This window comes from Xiphophorus couchianus, chromosome 12 (assembly GCF_001444195.1).
Source record: "Xiphophorus couchianus chromosome 12, X_couchianus-1.0, whole genome shotgun sequence".
NCBI lineage: Eukaryota > Metazoa > Chordata > Actinopteri > Cyprinodontiformes > Poeciliidae > Xiphophorus > Xiphophorus couchianus.
In genome coordinates, this window is record NC_040239.1 from 8132121 (window position 1) to 8150728 (window position 18608).

Consider the following 18608-nt stretch of genomic DNA (forward strand, 5'->3'; position numbering starts at 1 on the left):
AAAAATTTAACTGAACATGAAAGAATCTGACCCCATATGAAGACAGAAAGAGAAGTAGAGAGATGAGAAAAAGTAAAGAGGAGATGATTGAAAGACCAAAGCTTGCTTTCTTTTTTGTGGAAAACTCAAATCTTCATATGTCTAACGTTAACATAGTTTGTTTACCTGAGATGGAGCCCAGCAGCACGGTGCTCTTGATGCAGCGATAGACGTAGTCGTAGCTCTGAGGTTTGAGTGGCGATCCAGTGGACAGTATGGTATGAAGAGACTGAAGGTCATGCGATTCCGCTGAGCGAGAGGAAGGTTACGTAAAAAAAAAAAAAGCAAGAAAACATTTTAATAACTGCTTCCGAAATAGTTGCTCTTTTAATTTTCAAACAGAATGAACACATTAGTACATTGTTTCCAAAATGTATGAGATTTGTCAGGTAATTTTACAGCATGTTAAGTAATGTGCAAAAGTTACATCACCTCATTTCTTCTCTTTCCAAAGACCCAAACTTTTGGTAACCTTTTAAAGTGGTGTTAATCAATAGATGTCCATACTTTCTGTAGGTCTTCTAAAACTTTCTGAATAACCCTTCTCAAGTTTTGTACCTGAATTGTACAGTATATTCTTTGCTGCTGATACACAGATTTTATAGATGGTATTCTGCATATCTTGGTTGTGACTAATGTTGTCCTTCTACCATGTTATCTATGTTAAAAAGTGGTAAAACAGCCTCTTTAAACAATAATTTGTCTGTAATTTCTGCAATTAGCCGCCCTGAAGTTTAAATCTCAGCATCAGTCACACAACAATCTTCATCAGTTGGTCACTAAAAGATCACAAGTAGGTATTCAACCTTATACGGTAATTGATGGTGATGCTGTAAATGGGAGGTTATCAACTGCACATGATCACAGCAGGTGCAGTAAAATGTGTTTAGGTATGTAGTACCGGTAATCGTAATTTCCAAATTAACCTGGTTACAGCTTTGTAAAATTTCTTCTTTTTCACCCGTTACATTAAACCCCACCTACAGACTAATTTGCGTTTTTGCAAACAAACAAACAAACAAAGGAAATTGAAATACTATTGTTGTGATGACAAAACAATTCCCAACTTCTGCTAACAATTTTCTGAAATAATTCCATGCTTTGTCTTGTGATCACTGCTGTAATTCACTTATCACAGTAGCAGCTGGATCAAAAAAGCAGATACAGTTGCAGGCGGCAATAATTTCAACCAAATTAGGAATCGGCACACAAAAAAGTGGGCAAGCACCTGCGAACAGCTGTGGCTCCTGGCACCCCAACATGTTGTGTTATTGCAGTTAGCCACCCTGCTGTGACAGAGCATACAAGCCCCTATTTACTGAAACACACATGCACACACACTTTAGGTGTCATCCCCAGGATCTATGCACATGCTCTATGTTACCCACAGATGCCCAAACCACATGCCAATAACACCCTGTGAACCGAGAGGCTTCCAGCAACCGACCCTCACCCCACAAGTGTACACACACACATACACACGCCTAGACACAGTGGGAACTCCTGCAACCCCCCACCATGCCTCCAGGTGTCCAGTCCAAATGTCAGCTCAGGAAAAAGGGCTCCTCCACTGGGGCAGTCAGTGAAGACGCTTCCTAAATCGAGCCCAGTCAAGTCATGCTTGCACGCTACAAACACACACATACCCAATCTTAAACTCACACAGCTAGAAACATCTCCCTTTGCTTCCGTCTCTTACTAATAAGAATCCAAACACACACACTTGCATACACACCCCACACACATAAACAATGCCAGCTGGATCAAGTGGCTTGGGAAGGAGAAGGCAAAAAAAAAAAAAGAAAGATTATGTCTTTCGGGACTTTAACACTTAAGTGCAAGACCAGTTCTGTAGCTCATGCTACGTTAACTGGTTTCATTCGAAAAGATCTGAAGCTCCCTGTGTTTTGTCTCAGTTTTCTTCATTAGTCTGAAGTGAGGGTAGACAGTTTATCTACACATCACATATCTACACGTTTCATGGATCAAAGAAAAACAAAGAAAAGTCTAATTAATAAACACTATTTATAACAACAGTTGCTATTTTTGAATACTTAGAATCGTGACTAGAAAAAAAAAAAGAGCCACAAAGATCGGTCAAATTCTGAACTCTGAACAGCATTTAAATGAAAGGAGTTGAACTTCCCTGTTTTATTGAGGATTTATAAATATCAACTGCTCATATTAAAATCCCTGCTAATGTTCAGACAAATATTTTGAAATTGTGTTTTCCCGTTCAGTTAAAAATCTGTGAATGCAGCCCAAGTTTCGACGCTGCACCATTAAAACAAAATTCAATTCAATGAGTTTGAATAACCTTCTAACATTGTTATTTCCTCATATATTTCACAAATATCAAACTCCAGTGAAATTCTGTTGAGGTTTCATATATGAAGATCACCACAATATAGGGTGTAATTGTAATCTGGAAGGATAATAATACCGAGCTTTCTAACTTTTGACAAACAAAAATCTGGAAAATTTGTCACAGTTTTTGTAGAATCACTTCTCTCTGCCATTACTGTTTTTCTTTAGGTCAACATTAGGAAGAATGGATTGAAAGAATCTCCGAACAGTAATAATTATTACTAGATATTGTATATTGGATTTAGGTCAAGACACTGGGCCATTCTAATCAACACTTATTCGTACAACATTCACAGACAAATCTGTTTTTGCATTTTTCTGTGTAACATAAATCCAAATTATTCCTGGAAATTCACCTACTTGCAGATTCAGGATGGATATTAAGACAATGTCCAGTGTTTATTTTTCCAGAACACATAAAACTTTCCATGGCTTAAGTACTGAAACTGTACTCTGATCTGACCACAGTGCTGTTTTTCCCATGTTTGACAGATGCCCTACACCCATTAGGTGACTTCTGAAAACAATTTGTTGCGATGGATTTTATTTAAAGGTGTCATACAGGGTTGCATACAAATGCACAACACATTAGTCACATTAAATTATAAGAAAATATACTGGAGTGAGTGGATTTAATGACTAAGAAAATGTGTAAAAGTTCAAGGGAATTCCCATTTTTCCTAGCTACTCTTGGTAACTACTGCATTGGAACCGTTTTAGTCGACAAAAATAAACATAAATAAAATGTCCATTTTTCTCATAGTCATTTCATATTTCATTCTCTAAGAGTACATAAGTGGGTTTTTCTTAGAAGCTATATCTATGTTTGTGTTTTCCCCGCAAAGTTAATGCATGTGTGTGTGCTGTGGATGGGTTACTCACAAGGTTTGAGGTTCTTCTCCTGCACCAAAGACAGCCACTTAGCTCCGGTGCCAAAGATGGTGATGCTAGAAATGAGAAAAGTGGACACAGACATGAATTGTTTGGGAAAAAAAGACAGAAAAATGAATAATTCCTCAATAGGTCATTGTAAAACACAGAAGATTAGTTTTCTGGGAAAAGAATAGATTCGCATCAGAGGTTTCAAGAATCTTCGTAACCATTTATAGCCTCCTACATACATGTATTGTACTCTAAATTGTGAAGCACACATTGCTGGATAAATGAAGAACATTCCAGATGTTTTTCTGGAACCTTCTGCAAGAAAAAAAATGTACACACTCTCCTTTTTTGGACCATGCAATAACATGCCCAAAAAATTTAACACTCTCATATTATTATCTATTAACACCATTGAACACTTAAAAAAAACATTAGTAAAAGAAATGAAATTTATTTAAGAATTTGCACAAATTTTGGTTACAAATTTTATAATGGTAAAGAAATAGATAAATTAACCATTTTTAAAATAAAAGGAGCCAATGCCAGACCGCTGGAGTGACTGTGACATTGCTGCTTAGCCAGAACCGTGGTCCATTTATTGGTTCACTGAATCTGAGCTGAATGTAAATAAAAGCCTAAAAGGAGCAGAAGTTACTGAGCAGCCTTTGCCCTTAATCCCATCTGCTCCAATGGAGCTGCTCAGTTGCCTGTTGTACTTGGAAGCTCCCAGTGGAGAAGAATGAGTCACTGTGTAAATGTAAAGCAAGGTGATGCAGAAACACAACCCGTGTGCTCAGTTAAGCCTTGATAAAAAATGAGGAAAAGGGTGACTGGGAATTGACTTTCACCTGAGCAAACACAAAAAGACTTACAGAGTATTGGCCAGACAAGGAGGACAAAATGTCTCAATTTTAGATGCTCTGCTAGGAAAAGTATCGACAAAATGTTTGCACTTAACAATTGTGAAATTGAATGATTTCAGAAGTTTCCTTCTCGGTGAATGGAAGTCACCCTGGCAGCTGACAACAGTTGCACAACATGTGGAAGGCATGAGGAGGCGAAACGTCACTTTTCATTACAGGCGGTTTTAATTTTGGAACCAAACAAAAGGGCCTTTAAATGTCCCTGTGAATGGGAATATCTGCATTCTTGTCCGTTCAAGTTATTTTTGAAGTCTTAATCAATCAACTTGCCTCTTATCATTGTAATAGACAATTCTTCCAATGAAAAATAAACCCAAATTCTATCTGTATGTGGAAGACACAATCCTTTGGCGCTTTATTGATCAAATGGGCAAGAATCAGTTTGTGATGAAAGCTGTTATTTGTTCCATTTGTGGTTAATAGATGTGGCTGATGGGGTGAATGACCGGGGTGGGGGTGAGATGGGGTGAAGTGGTAAAGGTCCCAAGAAGACGCGTGTTGGATGGAATGAAGCCAGTGATGCGTCCACGTGTCTGATGCATTTACTCCTTGGTCATGTTGATTCTGATTAACTTCTCTATTGGCTACAGCCACAGGATGCCATTCTGAGCAATAAGGCAGAAAATCTGGAGTAAAGTTCTTAAAAACTGAGAATTTGGAGACATTTTGCCAATTTGTATAACACCGTATACATGAAAGTTTGTAAATTTGCATAGTATTAACCCTTTTGATTTTTGTTTTCTTCTTTCAAGATAACAATAAGGTGTATAGTTAGGTTTCTGTTTGCTGTATGTGATTATCTGAATCAATTCCACTTCATTACAATTTTAATACATCTGAGTTAAATAAAACATAATGTACTTTCTGGTCTGAAGTTATACATATTCAAAAGGAGAAAGGCCGACAATTACCATAATTCACTGATGTTTTGGGGTGGAGGGATTTTAAAACTTATTGAGAATGTATGTTGTGAGTGAATAAACTTGAATTTACTGAGTATTAATTATACATACTGGCCAAAATTTAACCATACACCCCAAATATACACATACATATTTTCAGATTAAACTTCATGAAATTAATCCAATTAATAAGGCATGATCCCTTTAGGACAGTTAGTACCTGATCTCCACATTTAGTTACAGCCATCTGATTCCACAGATGACGCTCCTCACCCAAATCTGTTTGTCATCTGCACACAAAGTCCATCTCTCTTTTATCCATCATCCCTGACCCCCTATCTGCATCTGGATTTGTTCGTTGCTTGCTGCCATGGAAACAGCCCCGCCGCTCTGATTGGAGGCAGGTGGCCAGGTGCGGCTGCTAATTGGGTGTTTAAGATGGAGGGAGGAGGAGAAGCTGTGAGTCTTTGCCTCTGAGGGTTGTGTGACAGCATGACCCGACGTGTGTATTTCAAGAGGGACGTGTAACTGGAAGCTGTTAAATCAATAAGAGATGCTCAAAAGCAATCAGACACAAAAACACCTCAGAGCAATTATTGCATTATACGTCCCCGCTCCATGTCGTGATGCAGCAGCCGAAGCTCCACTTTTCATTGCGTCTATTCTAGACTACCTTTCTATTTGTTCTCTGGCAAGTAAGTCACTGGGGCATAAACAAGAGCCTTTGCTCTCTTTACAGGTGTCCCGGACAAAAAGGAACCAGGCAAAACTGCTGCTTGGAGGAATACAGTTTTAAGATTAGCAAATATTTAAGCTGTTCTGAAAGCTAGAAAAGTGGATCTTTTCATAATTTTAACACATGCTAATACTAACACGAATTTTAACCTAGTGGCAAATAGGCCAATTAGAGCCTTGCAATTATAGAGTCCTATTTTTAAGAAATTAGACATTTCGTTTAGATATTGCACACATTTATTTTTTCATTTTTCTTCCCAGTGTGGGTATACTGAACTCTATGACACAATAACTTAAACTTTACTAGTTCTTTGTCCTAAAGAAGAGCAATTGACATTTTACACTGTCAATAACTGAACAATGAATAAACTGTAGTTTCAGTCTTGTTAAAAAATAATCTACTGCCACATCAGGATTTGACACAAATGGACAAGAGATTGAAGAGACAAGAAGATCCTCTGAGAACACAGAAGCTTCAGGAGGCACATTCACACATGGAACCTGTCAGAAATTAAATGCTGTAACCTTTTCTTTGCTACACACAGGAATACATTCAATTCTGTTTCCACTTTGGTCCGGCGGGATAGTTTCACTAAAATCTTTCCTATGTACACCTTGCTCATGGGAAGTTGTCAGTGCATTCAGATGTTCTATGCTTCACACTGTATCAAGAGATTGCACTCTCTGTCAGAGCATGGAGTGCCCTTCAAAATTACTGGCATCCCTGGAAGAGGTGTGTAAAACACCCTTAAAAATACTTTTTCATTGTAGTATTCCTAAAAATGTAAAAGACAGAAAGTATGCCATCCAAGTAATGTAATTTTTTTTATCTTGTGGATGGCAAGGAAATCTCCAAAGCTCACTGTTAGAAAATTGCAGCACAGAGTGGTACTGAGGTCAACTAGCACAAATGGAAACATGTAAATATATTAATTAATGGGACCTTATGAGGAGCTGTATGCTTTAGTTTGATGAGACAAAAGTTGCAACAGATACTCCATAACAAATTATGAAATGTTTAACGTGGCTTTTGGTTGTTTCATAATGTCTCCTGGGATTTTAACTGAAACTAAGAGGTTTTTCTGACAAGTACTCCAGGTGAGTTGAAGAGACAGAGGCTCATGATGCCGTGATCCTGCATGGCATTGTAACCACTTTGAAGTGTCTCAAACATTTAAAATAAAAACATGATGAACTCATCTTGTAAAGAAATTATGGATTGTCACTGGGTCTTTCAGCAGGATAATGATCAACACAGAAATCACCATAAAAATCTTTTATGGCTGCAAATAACTGTAGTTTTGACAGTGGCACAGGTGGAAAAAATAATAACTTAATTTGTTTTCTTAATTTAAAAAGTAAAATTACTTCAACCATAAGTTTGTACAAAAATTCTATGAGAAAAAACTGGAGATTACCAGGAATTTATTTGTAGATGATAGAACTTGAACTTTATGGCGTTCCTTGGTTAGGCTCTTTAGAGCTTCATTTCATGTAGTGATCAAAAATACCACCAATGCCAACCTTTCACTATGACTATTCTTTAACATTCTAACACAATACTGCATGAATCATTATCAATTTTTAGTCCGAAAAATATTTTAAAAGTAGCATTAAAAGTCAATAGCTCAAAAAATTGAGGCACGGGAGCAATTAAATTATTAGCATCACACAAATGACTAACAAAATCCAAGGTGAGAGGCAAAGCCTAACAGTAGGTTTTACATTTTCCAGGTCTTTGACAGTTTCAGCTCCAATTAAAAAGTCCGACATCAGTTCAGAAGGAAAAACTGTAAAATTTATGGCAGTCTTCCCAGAGGGTTTTATTTTCCCCCCACTGCCTTCAGGTTCTAAAGAATATGTCTAAGGTAGCAATATCAGCACCTAATTGGATCAGGTTTCTCACAATTTAAGGTATTATCCATCTTTCTGTCATACGAGTTGTTTTTTATTAAGCACTTCTGTATGGGCACTTTTGCTTAGTATATTCCAATCTGTTCATTCAAGTTTCCCCATTAAAAAAATTAAATGACATCATATTATAAATGCTCAACTCACTAAGAACATTTAAACAGACATCAGTAACTTTGGAATCTACTAATAGTTCCTGTCAAAGATTTTTGCAGGAGCAGTCTTTCTTTGCAGTTTTGAAACTTCCAGGGTGTCAAAATGTCCTTTCTATTATTCCCTTCCTTGCTGAAGGCAATGTGTCATCTGTAAAGATGTTTCACACAGGTATCACTGCGTTTAAGTCTCACTTTTGCTGACTGTGGTACTTTTTTGTAACATCTGCCTGACAGAGTGTGGACAGCAATGCACAGTCACAGTCATGGACTAAAATGACAAAATTCATTTTGTCATTTTAGTCATTTTGCTGCAAATATATACTTCAGACATATTTGCTTAAGGACAAACCAAGTGCGGAAAGGAGTAAGTGCTGACAAGGCTTCCCGTGGACTTAATAATATTGGTTTGTTTTTATCAATTATTACTATCTCTAAAAAACTTTGTTCTTAAATATTGAATCTTTGGTGTTTCATTAGTCAAAGGAGCTGTTTTTTTGTTGTAGAATGAATTGAAAACAACAATTAGGCTATATTATTGGTTTTTAAAATGCACAAAAAAATCTATTCATAATCCTTTTGTCACATTCCAACCAAATCTCATTGTATTTTATCGAGATTTTAAATGATAGACACAAACAAAGTGGTGCACAATTGTAAAGTGGAAGGAAAAAATAACACCCCCTCTTTGATACCCGAGAATCCCTAAACTGAATACTTTCAGCTGTAACTAAATTACTAAAGTGAGTCCACCTGCACGTAATTCAACCTTATTATAAATACCGTTTGTCTATTATGACCTGCTACTTGTTGGAAAATACAAGTGAATGGTAAATTAACCCTCACATTACCTTTAACACAACATTCTCATATGGTGATGGGTGGGATTGGAAAATCTAAGTTTGCTTTTGATGAAAATTGCAATGTTGATACTACTTATGATTTTCAGATTATTTTCTTTCTTATCAATATCACAATTTCCTACTCCACTCTCTGATATTTAGTATCCAAGCTACTCAAAAGCAACATTAGGTGTCGGCACAAATAGCATACGGAATCTGTCAAACAGGTCATATTTATTACCAAAATGCACCACAGTTGAAATATATGACCTACCAAATATTGAATCCAAGCTCTCATTTGCAACTGGGACATTGTACACAAGACCAAAAACATACAACCAGAGCAAAACAGAAGGACTTATCCGAAAGTATATTCATGTTATAGAATGAGCCAGTCAAAGTCTAGACCTAAATTAAACTGAGAATCTGTAAAAAAAAAAAATTTTTTAAAAGATGATGGTTATGAATGCTAACAATCCAATCAGAATAAGCTTGAGACATTTAGAATTAAACAAGAATTGTCATGTTACTTTGTAATTATGTACTGATTTGTGTTGGAGTTTGACATAAAACTGTAATAAAATACAATGAAGTTTATGGTAATAATGTGATAAAATGATAAAAAGTTATAGGGGTATGAACAATTCTGTGAGGCGCTATATTTAGGCAGTTAGATCACTGTGTCCCTCAGCAGCTTGAAGGAACAGATACAACATAATCAGACTGACAATTTCACTAAATAAAAAAAAACAAGAAGTTATCTTAAAAACTGCTCAGGGGCTTCATTTCACGAAGACAATTAAAAACACGGCTGCTAAAAGTATTTTGGCAGCAATCATCCAACTCCTTTACGACTTACATAAACCTTTCTAAAGTTTTAATTGGAAATGCTTAGAATGTACTCTGACAAAGCACACAATCTTAAAAACCCATAGTGAAGGAAAACATATGTTCATACTATTTGTCGTATACAAATTAAACCCATCACAGCACATTTCATCCAGCTCACACATCTAAACACTTTAATAATTTTGCTCTTACAGATTGATGAATAGGATTTATAAAGTAGTGTTTATGGTATTGAAAGTGGGAATGGGAACAGCAAAAGGACATTTAGCAAAGACAAGATCTGTTGTAAATATTGTATGTGTTTTATTAAGGAAGGTGGTGTGTGAGAATATTTCTTTAGGAATGGAAAAAAGACTTAGACTTAGACTGACTTTATTGTCATTTTGCATGCACAGGGTGTATACAGAACGAAATTTCGTTGCATACGGCTCAGGACAGTGTTTTGAGGTTCCAATGTTGTGAGGTTACTCCAGAATAAAATAAAATAGCACTCCGAGATCACGTAAACACTCCAGAGTAGTCGTATTTATGAGTCCAAAATCACTTGATGATCGTAATTCCAGCAGACGCTGGCGATCATATACTAACTTACTGAGTGGATGCAAAGTTTGTAGCGTTTTAGGCGACGTATTTTGCTCAAATACTCGCAAGTTGTCGAGAGCCCACGCAGCCGCAGCCATTTTGGGCGCCGCCATCTTTATTATTAAAAAAAGGGGGGTTGTAAAGAAACTAGAGTTATTACAAATGTTTTTATACTGATCAGCAGAAGATTTGGCAACCAAACCTGCAGCCACATCTATTTTAAAAGTGGACCAAATCCATAATACATAAAGTTGAGCTCACTTAACTGAAGCATAGACATGATTTGGTTATTATGGTGTAACCTGGATGTTTTAAACTGCTAAACATCAAACTGTGGTTCCAACAGCTTAAGGACTCTTTAATGACAGAGTAGAAAGAGCGGAGATGACTGGGGTTATCTGCAGCTGTATGAAGCATGAAGTAATGCAGCACTGCTCTCCCACACCTGTTGCTGTGCAGTGATGCTCAGCTGTCTGAATAAAGATCTCCACATTTAACCAGAGACAAATTTTACTATTTTTCAGTGGTGAAAAGCATGAACAGTCATGAACAGTTGCAGTGTGAAAGCAGAGTGAGCGGCACCCAGCACTGCTATAAAGGTATCACTGCTTTAAAAGTAGAGTTGAAAAAATGTGATTTGCATTTTCTGTTAAGCAACAGACTGCAGGCTAGTTTTCTGAGAAGATTTACTAACTAAAAGGCTAATATTTGCTTGTTATTGTAACACTCTGGAAGACTAGAGTAGCAAAAGAAGAAAAGATTCTGCACAGAATAAAAAGTACTACTAAATTCGGTTGTTTTGTCTATGTTTTTGATGTTGTCTGTATTTCAAAAACACACTAATGATGCCTAAACTGTCCTGTTCTTTACATTTAATTTTCAATACCCTCTTTCCTCCTATGTTCTTTTCCAATAAATGCTGAGTCAGTAAATGGAAAACAAAAGCTTACTAAGTAAATTTGATCTGCCATCTAAAAACCCATTAAACCCTGAAATCTTTATTCATGACCATCCTTCTGCATGCATGTGTGTACAAGTTCTCAATTAGATAAGCAGTTCATTGATTCTGTGGGGGTTTTTTTATTTTTTTTAAAAAAAAGCTCTCTCTATTTGTATATCTACATTTTCCTGCATCTCATTAATCAATATACAGACATACTAATGTTTCAGACACTCTTTTATTAATCTTCACTTTCAACTTTTAGACATGACAGTGTTTTTAAAATGAAGAAAACAAGTTAATCACATTTAGGTGTTTATACCATCAAGCAAAGTCAGTATTACATTGATTGTATTGAATTTTTTCTTAAACTGCAGTAAAATTTTAATTTTCAATTTGTTTGAAGACTCCAAGATTCTAACTGAAAAATAAAATCTAGCTTAAATGAACAATAATAGATTGTTATAGGACTATTTGATCAACTTAAGAACATATATATATATTTTAATTATATAGAGTTGAAATTTAGGTATTAAGGAGTTTTATTTGTCTCAGCGCTTCAACACACATCTGTCTTTCTTTAATGCCATGGTCTCTTCTCTTTCCCATTTTGAAGAGTGGCTAAGGAAGAGAAATGGATCTGTGTGTGTTGAAATAAGTATATTACAAGGAAAAAGGAAGTACATGACATAAGATTAATTGACACTCCAACTTTAAAATATAAAGACTAAGTTAAATTTTAAACTATTTCATTTTTATTTATTTTTATAGGAATGTCAATTTCTATGTACTGATAATTTTGACACAGTGGGGTTTATTCCCCCCATCTGAAATAATGCACATAAATTAGAAGTTGTATTTTTTTAACTATTTATATTTGTAAGAATGTACGGTGACATTATTTTAAACCTGTTCATGTAATGTATGTTTACCAGGGACAGTAATAACTGTGGAGGATTGTTCTGTAGCAGGAATGAAAAACAACTATTGTTTTCCTCATTTGAAATCCATTTGCTTAATATTTTCACCAATAACATTCCCAAACCTCGCAGGGGACCGAAAACATTCAAATTACAATTTCAAAAGGAAACTTTATTTCTTTTCAATGTCAAACTCCTCTGTGTCCCTAAATGAAAAGGTAGCACATTTGGAAAAAATCTGTAATAAAAAAAAACTCTTATCACTCCTAGGATGATTTCCTTCCCATAAACAACACAACATTCCTGCCACCTTGTTTTTCCTGAAGTCACTCTATCCATTTTGTATGTTTTTGTGCATGTGTGCGTTGCTAACTCACCCCAGCTTGTCCGTCAGGTTCCACAGCACATTGGCTGTTGGCATTAGCGGTGAACCATCGTACAAAACCACTGAGGCCCCCACTGCCAGAGCAGACACCAGCCAGTTCCACATCATCCAGCCGGTCTAAGAAAACACACATAGACACAGATCCATCCACACTGATACGTTATCTGAAATAAACACTCCTTTTGTCATCAACATGGATAAATGGACGACTCCCGCAGACAGTGATTCGCATGATTGCGTTTCTCATTTGGCAGCATGCTGCGGTGCAGCTTTGGCGGCGCTCTCCGTTGGTACTAATAATGCGAATATTGATTCCACTTTGTGAAAAAGCATCTGCAGGGCTAAAACAGCGGCTTTAACAATACCAAGTAGTGGCGACACTTTTGGTCAGACAGTTGATCTCTCTGTTGAAAGTAGGATAATCGTCAACCTCAAGCAGAAATCAAAGTTTTGCGGTGATTTGGGACTAGTAGACAAAATTAATTCTTCACAGCAAAAGCATGGAGACTCAATAATAGAGTTAATTGCTTCTAAAACTCAATAAAACAGAAGTTTATCATATGAAAACCTGTTTTTTGAAAGGGGAGGAAGAAAAGTTTACATATTTTAAACTTGTACATTTTATGGGCTGTGGGCCACACATTGAGATGTGAAACCAAACAATTCTCCACAAAAATCCAAATGTTATGCTTTTAATTTAAAGAAAACTTTGTTGTTTTTTTAAAGTTAACATCTTTTGTTTTCTGATTTTGTTGAGAGGTGCTAGATTGATCCAAGTTGCAGAGTTTTAACAAGACATGGACTGATGCATTTCCATACAGAAGATAAAGTGGAGTGATCAGTTTGTGGAAAACATAGGCAGCTTTGTTCTCAGGAATTACAACTTGAATTTGACTGACCCAAATAAAACATAACAATCATAAAATCTAAAGTTTGACATTTTTTCATCAACATATTAAATCAGTGGTGTCCAGGTTTGCTTATTTGGCTGGTAATCTCAAGTCCAAATGCCACATACAACAAATATACAAAAGAGTTTTAATAGTTTCAGAAGAACTTGTGAAATGTGACTGCTGTATTATTAGCGCTTCCACATCTGCCTACTTCTCCTCATCTTCCTCTGCTTCTTTTCAAAGTCCCACTCTAATATTGGAAGCAAAAACCTCCACTTACATCCCATGCATTGTTGGGACAGATTTGTCAGACTTCTCTGGCATGATTCTGCTGCAGAAATAAATCATAAAGTCTTGCATCTGGCGTCATATGGCATGACATAATAGAATCAAGATTTTATATCAAGACTGCTCAGGATGATTTTTATCACAAAGTGTGTGACAGGCCTAAAGTCTAACTCGATTTTTTTATTTATTTTTTTGAAAAGAATTTAATGATTTCCTGAAGATGTATTCTCAGTTCCCCTGTCTGCTGAACACTACAGGGAAGTTCCTTCTGTTGAAAAGGAGGAAGAGATGACTGGCTACACATTTACTTTCTCAACATTCATACCAATTTGTGTGCATCCTGTTTTCATTCTGGGTTCTTTCACATTGTCTGTGTGCTCATTACTTTAGATGATAGAATTTAAAGCCGAACCATTGATGCAATGGTACTTATGAGCAAATTATTAAGGTGATAAAGTTATGCTGTTTTGTTTTTTACATAGTGGCTGAAATTTAAACGTTCATATTGGAGGAAGTGAAAATATAGTTTTAGCACTAGATTAGGCCATATCAAATTATTTTTCTAGTTGGACATTGTCGGTCAAAATGAGAGATAAGTTCTTCAGGTGGGTGGTTGGTGGTTCTCTAAAGAAATTTGTAATAACTCAGTTTGTTGTATCTGAAGCATAAAGAAAGGGAAAGAAATGTGTGACACCACAAGATCAATACGTGAAGCTTTGCTCAACAACTAAATTTGATCAAAAAATGACAACGAGGCTCCAATTAGCAACAATCCCGAAAAAGGAGATTCTAGCTGTTGTTAGGCTTCATGTGCACATCAATTATGAATTGATATGCAATTCAGAATTGAATTGCACATCAATTGAATGTGCAAAAGAATTGAAAAAGAAAAGTGTGGAAATGATTGTCTGGGCTAGCAGCATGAATCCTCCTCACAGATCTGCTGCAGTGAAAGTGGAGTGAAATGTGTCTAGATGTTATCATAAGATGTCACAAACTTTTATAGCCTTCAGAAACAAAAATATTTTTATAGCGCAGAAAATAAATGTCTTCAAGTTGGCTCTAAAATGTTGGGGGATTTTAAGTGTATTAATTTCGACACAACTTACAGTAGTGTAGTAGATGATGACATCACTGGAGGTCATGTTGCCATGGAGAATGTGTTCTTTCAAGTGCTGGATGAGAGTGCCCTGAGGAGACAAGGAAATGAGTTAGTTTGCTAAAGAACATCATGTTTTCTTTGATCATAAGCTACCATTACCAATTTATCTATAAGACACTTTTAAAACAACAAGGTCAGCTTTACTGTAGGAAAAGAGAAAAAGATGCAGAAACAAAGATCAGAAATTTTATGGCTTTACAAACAGAACAGAAGATTAAAACAAAGAACAAATAAAGTTGGATCAAATAACAGAGCTCCATTTTTGTTAAACACAAGAGACTTTAATCTACATACTGAATATACAAAACCCTATAATATTATTGGGACCCCCTGCAAAGATGTGTACAGCTTTAGTACATAAATGAGATTTAAAGGCTTTTTAACCTCCTTTATCATCATTCTGCAAAGTTGTGGCAAAAAAAAAAAAAAAACAAGTTGGGGTTGGGGCTGCAAAGCAGCATAGTTGGTAGCAATGTAGCCTTGCAGCAAAGGCTCCTGGGTTTGAATCTTGGCTGGGGTCTTTCTGAATGGAGTTTTCAAATTCTCCGTATGCATGCTTGGGTTCTCTCTGGGTACTCCGGCTTCTCCCCATAGTCCATCCCCATAGCTTCACTGTTAAGAACATTTTTCTCTCTAATTAGTGTGCCTGTATAACTAATGTATTGCAGGCTTTTCACACATCTTTACCAGGCGTGTCAGTACTTATTATGGGTGCTGCTTTTTCTGACAGTTTTTAATTAAATCTGTTAAAAACCATTTTAAAAAATAAAGATTTCTAGTAAAATTTGTAAATAATATTGTTCCTGTGTATCCCATTTGTCCAAATAGCCTCAGCCTACAGTCTAGGCTTTGTTTAACAAACCAAACTATTTTGTGGAAAGGTTCGGGTCTCCGACTCTTCACAGCTGGTTAGGTCATTATTGCTGGAGGAGAGTATAAACTGTTGTGAGCAGTTCTATGCTTCACACTTTTTTAACAGGTGCTTCACCTACATGTGTGTGTGCGATTTTGCACACACACTTTGGCGAGGCTCAGCTGCCATTCCCGCCGTTTGGTCTGTGCCATTTTGCCACTGACAGGATGTTAACAGAGCCGTAACAAAGCAGAAAGCAGAACAGTACCACGGCTAATTGGCTAAGGCAGTGAGGACTGCTATTGTCACAATACGAAATGTTTCCGGCAGCGCATTACGGTCCAATTATCGTCCGGATGCAAAGAGGGAGGAAGCACAAAAGGAAGAGATGGGAGATGGGGACAAAGGGAGAAAAAAATGCTAGGGGAGAGAGAAGGGAAAATGTGTGGATAGGGAGGGAGAAAAATATCTAAAAAGTGAAGAGGTTTAGATAAAAAAAAAAACAATGGCAAAGTTGAAAAGACTGAAACAAGAAAAAATATTTTTTTAAATGCCTGAGCAGGAGTGTTTTAATTAAATATGAACAGTGTTATTTTCATGTAATAGTGTCCTTTTAAAATCTCATTTATCTGCCTCTTACAGGGAAAATTGTCATTCAACGGTCCTGGAACAAAGAACAATTGCTGCGCTCATGGAGTTCTGCTGCCATCTTGTGGCGATAGAAAATATGATAGAAAATTATTTTGTTTTAATCACAGTTGCTCTGTCGAAACAAAATGTAATCAGTCAGCAAAGCACAAAAATTTGGAGAGCTTAACTTCCATCAGTTGCTTAGAAAAAACTGTGTAGAGAGAAGCAAAAACCTTTTTGGATCATAAAAGTACTGAAGTAAACACTAATTAACTAAATAAAATATTCTTTAGCATCCAAAAACACAACCCTAATGTGTTAATTGTGTGTTGTGTGAAGTCAGTGTAGATACATCGACTTTAAAAAGACTGAATGAAAGTAAAAATTTGCAGTGCTGTGAACAAATATGTGCCCATTTTGGGATTTCTTACACTTTGTGTACAACATGTTTCACCCATCTAGCCGTTATCTAAACTTGCAGCAGAGATTGCTGCCAATCTCCAGCAATCACTGGACAAGAGGCAGGTACACCCTTGACAGGTCTGTAGTCCATCACAAGACAGAGATGTTTCACTCAAAATTAACTATTAAATCAGAAAAAAAACCTGACAATACATCTTTGTCATTACATTTTTGTTTATTGGGCTGAGAAAAAGTCACTCGAAGAGTCCAAATCAACCTGGCCATATGTTCAAAAAGTAATCATCTTCTCGCCTAATAATCTAATAAGTACCTGGGTGTTGACCTGAACAACAAACTGGACTGGAGTCACAACGCTCATGCACTTTACACTAAAAGTCAGAGCAGACTCCCGGTGTCTATTGGAATGCAGAAGGTACTCCTAAAGACCGTTTTTTGACACTGTGGAGGCATCGGCAGTCTTCTACAGTGTAGTCTGTGAAGACAGTAGCTTAACTACAGCTGAGAGGATTAGATAAGCTCATCAGGAAGGCCAGCTTTGTGCTAGGATGCCTCCTGGATCCTGCACCAGTGGAGGGAGTCAGAGCAACTGAAATAACATCAATGATGTAGGAGAAAGTCTCACTGCTATGGATGAAGCTTTTTGCTGAACTGGAGACCTCCTTCAGAAACAGACTCCTGCAACCCAGCAGAAGGAAGACTTTTCAACCATCACTGCTCTCAAGAAACTCAAACTCAGTACATGTTTACATTCCTGCTGTTATTTGTTTAAAATGTCTTAATTGTCTGTTGCTCCTTCCTATATGTTTGAAATCAGTCTACATAGCTGCACATTTTCAAGAGACCTGAAACAAACTTCACTCCCCGTCAGGGAATCGAACCCCGGTCTCCCGCGTGACAGGCGGGGATACTCACCACTATACTAACGAGGAGAACACTTGTTAAATAAACAAATACAAAAAAAATCATTAGTATTTTAAACTGAAATTCAGACATCACAGGTTTCCAGGAGAGACTCTAAAAGCACAACAGTTTTTCAGCAAACAAGGCAAATAAAAACAGCCTGAGGCATTGACCAATCAATCAATGCATGATGAATAGTTGTTTTTTGTTACATTCAGAGATGATTGATTCTTACCCCAGCTGAGTGGACCATACATTTAGGAGCTCCTGTAGTTCCAGAAGAGTACATGATAAACATAGGATGGTTAAAAGGAAGCTGTTCAAACTCCAGCTGAGGGAAATGGTCGCTGTCGCCACAACAGGATGCCAAAAAGTCATCGAGGAATTCACTGTACATATAAGAAAACAAAGGACGAAAGAAAAATTACCACCTTATAACATACACACAAAAATATTACAAGCATCCTTCTTTTAAAAGAACAAACCAATTTAAAACTTCCAGAAAACTTTTTTTACACACACCTGTTGGGAATTTTGGAGAGGTCAGTCTCTTCCTTGGACAAAACGTAGGGAATTACAACCACTTTATTCAGGTCAGGTAAACCTGAGATGGCAAGAAAGAGGAACGGATTTTGATGCTTTTGTGTTCTCTACAAATACAAATATTTGTCTAAAAAGCAAAAAAGCTAATGGATTTCCAAGAGGGAAGCATTTGTTGTTGTCATAAGACCTTCAATGGATAGAAAATAATTGCTTTATAATGAGCTATGTTAAATTCTGACCATTGATAAATCTCAGTTAAAGAAATGTATTCAAATCTGTTGGCTTTAACATGATTCTAAGTTTGTTTTACTCAAGAAAAAAAAAAGCTGAAATACTGGATTACTTGGAAACATACCTTTCACAACGTTTCTCAGCTTTTCCATGTGGTCGTGTGTTTTGCCATTGTACACCACAGCAGCAACTGAGAAGATCAATTTGGGCTGAATTTGAGAAAATCTGTCAAGGACACCCTAGAAGGAAAAAAGTA

General features: G+C 36.6%; 1 protein-coding gene and 1 non-coding gene across 2 annotated transcripts in view; both read right to left on the reverse strand.

The window, feature by feature from the left end:
• aacs (acetoacetyl-CoA synthetase) overlaps positions 1 to 18608 on the reverse strand; it is a 38377-nt gene that overhangs the window by 9774 nt on the left and 9995 nt on the right. Inside the window, exons 6-12 of the mRNA XM_028034278.1 lie at positions 18477 to 18591; positions 18101 to 18182; positions 17814 to 17967; positions 14720 to 14800; positions 12422 to 12546; positions 3289 to 3353; positions 166 to 288 (exon numbers count right to left, since the gene is read on the reverse strand). Coding sequence (XP_027890079.1) covers positions 166 to 288; positions 3289 to 3353; positions 12422 to 12546; positions 14720 to 14800; positions 17814 to 17967; positions 18101 to 18182; positions 18477 to 18591 — 745 coding nt within the window. The remainder of the gene's footprint in view (positions 1 to 165; positions 289 to 3288; positions 3354 to 12421; positions 12547 to 14719; positions 14801 to 17813; positions 17968 to 18100; positions 18183 to 18476; positions 18592 to 18608) is intronic.
• Positions 17536 to 17607, reverse strand: trnad-guc (transfer RNA aspartic acid (anticodon GUC)). Its single transcript has one exon. It is a non-coding gene; the product is annotated as a tRNA-Asp (tRNA).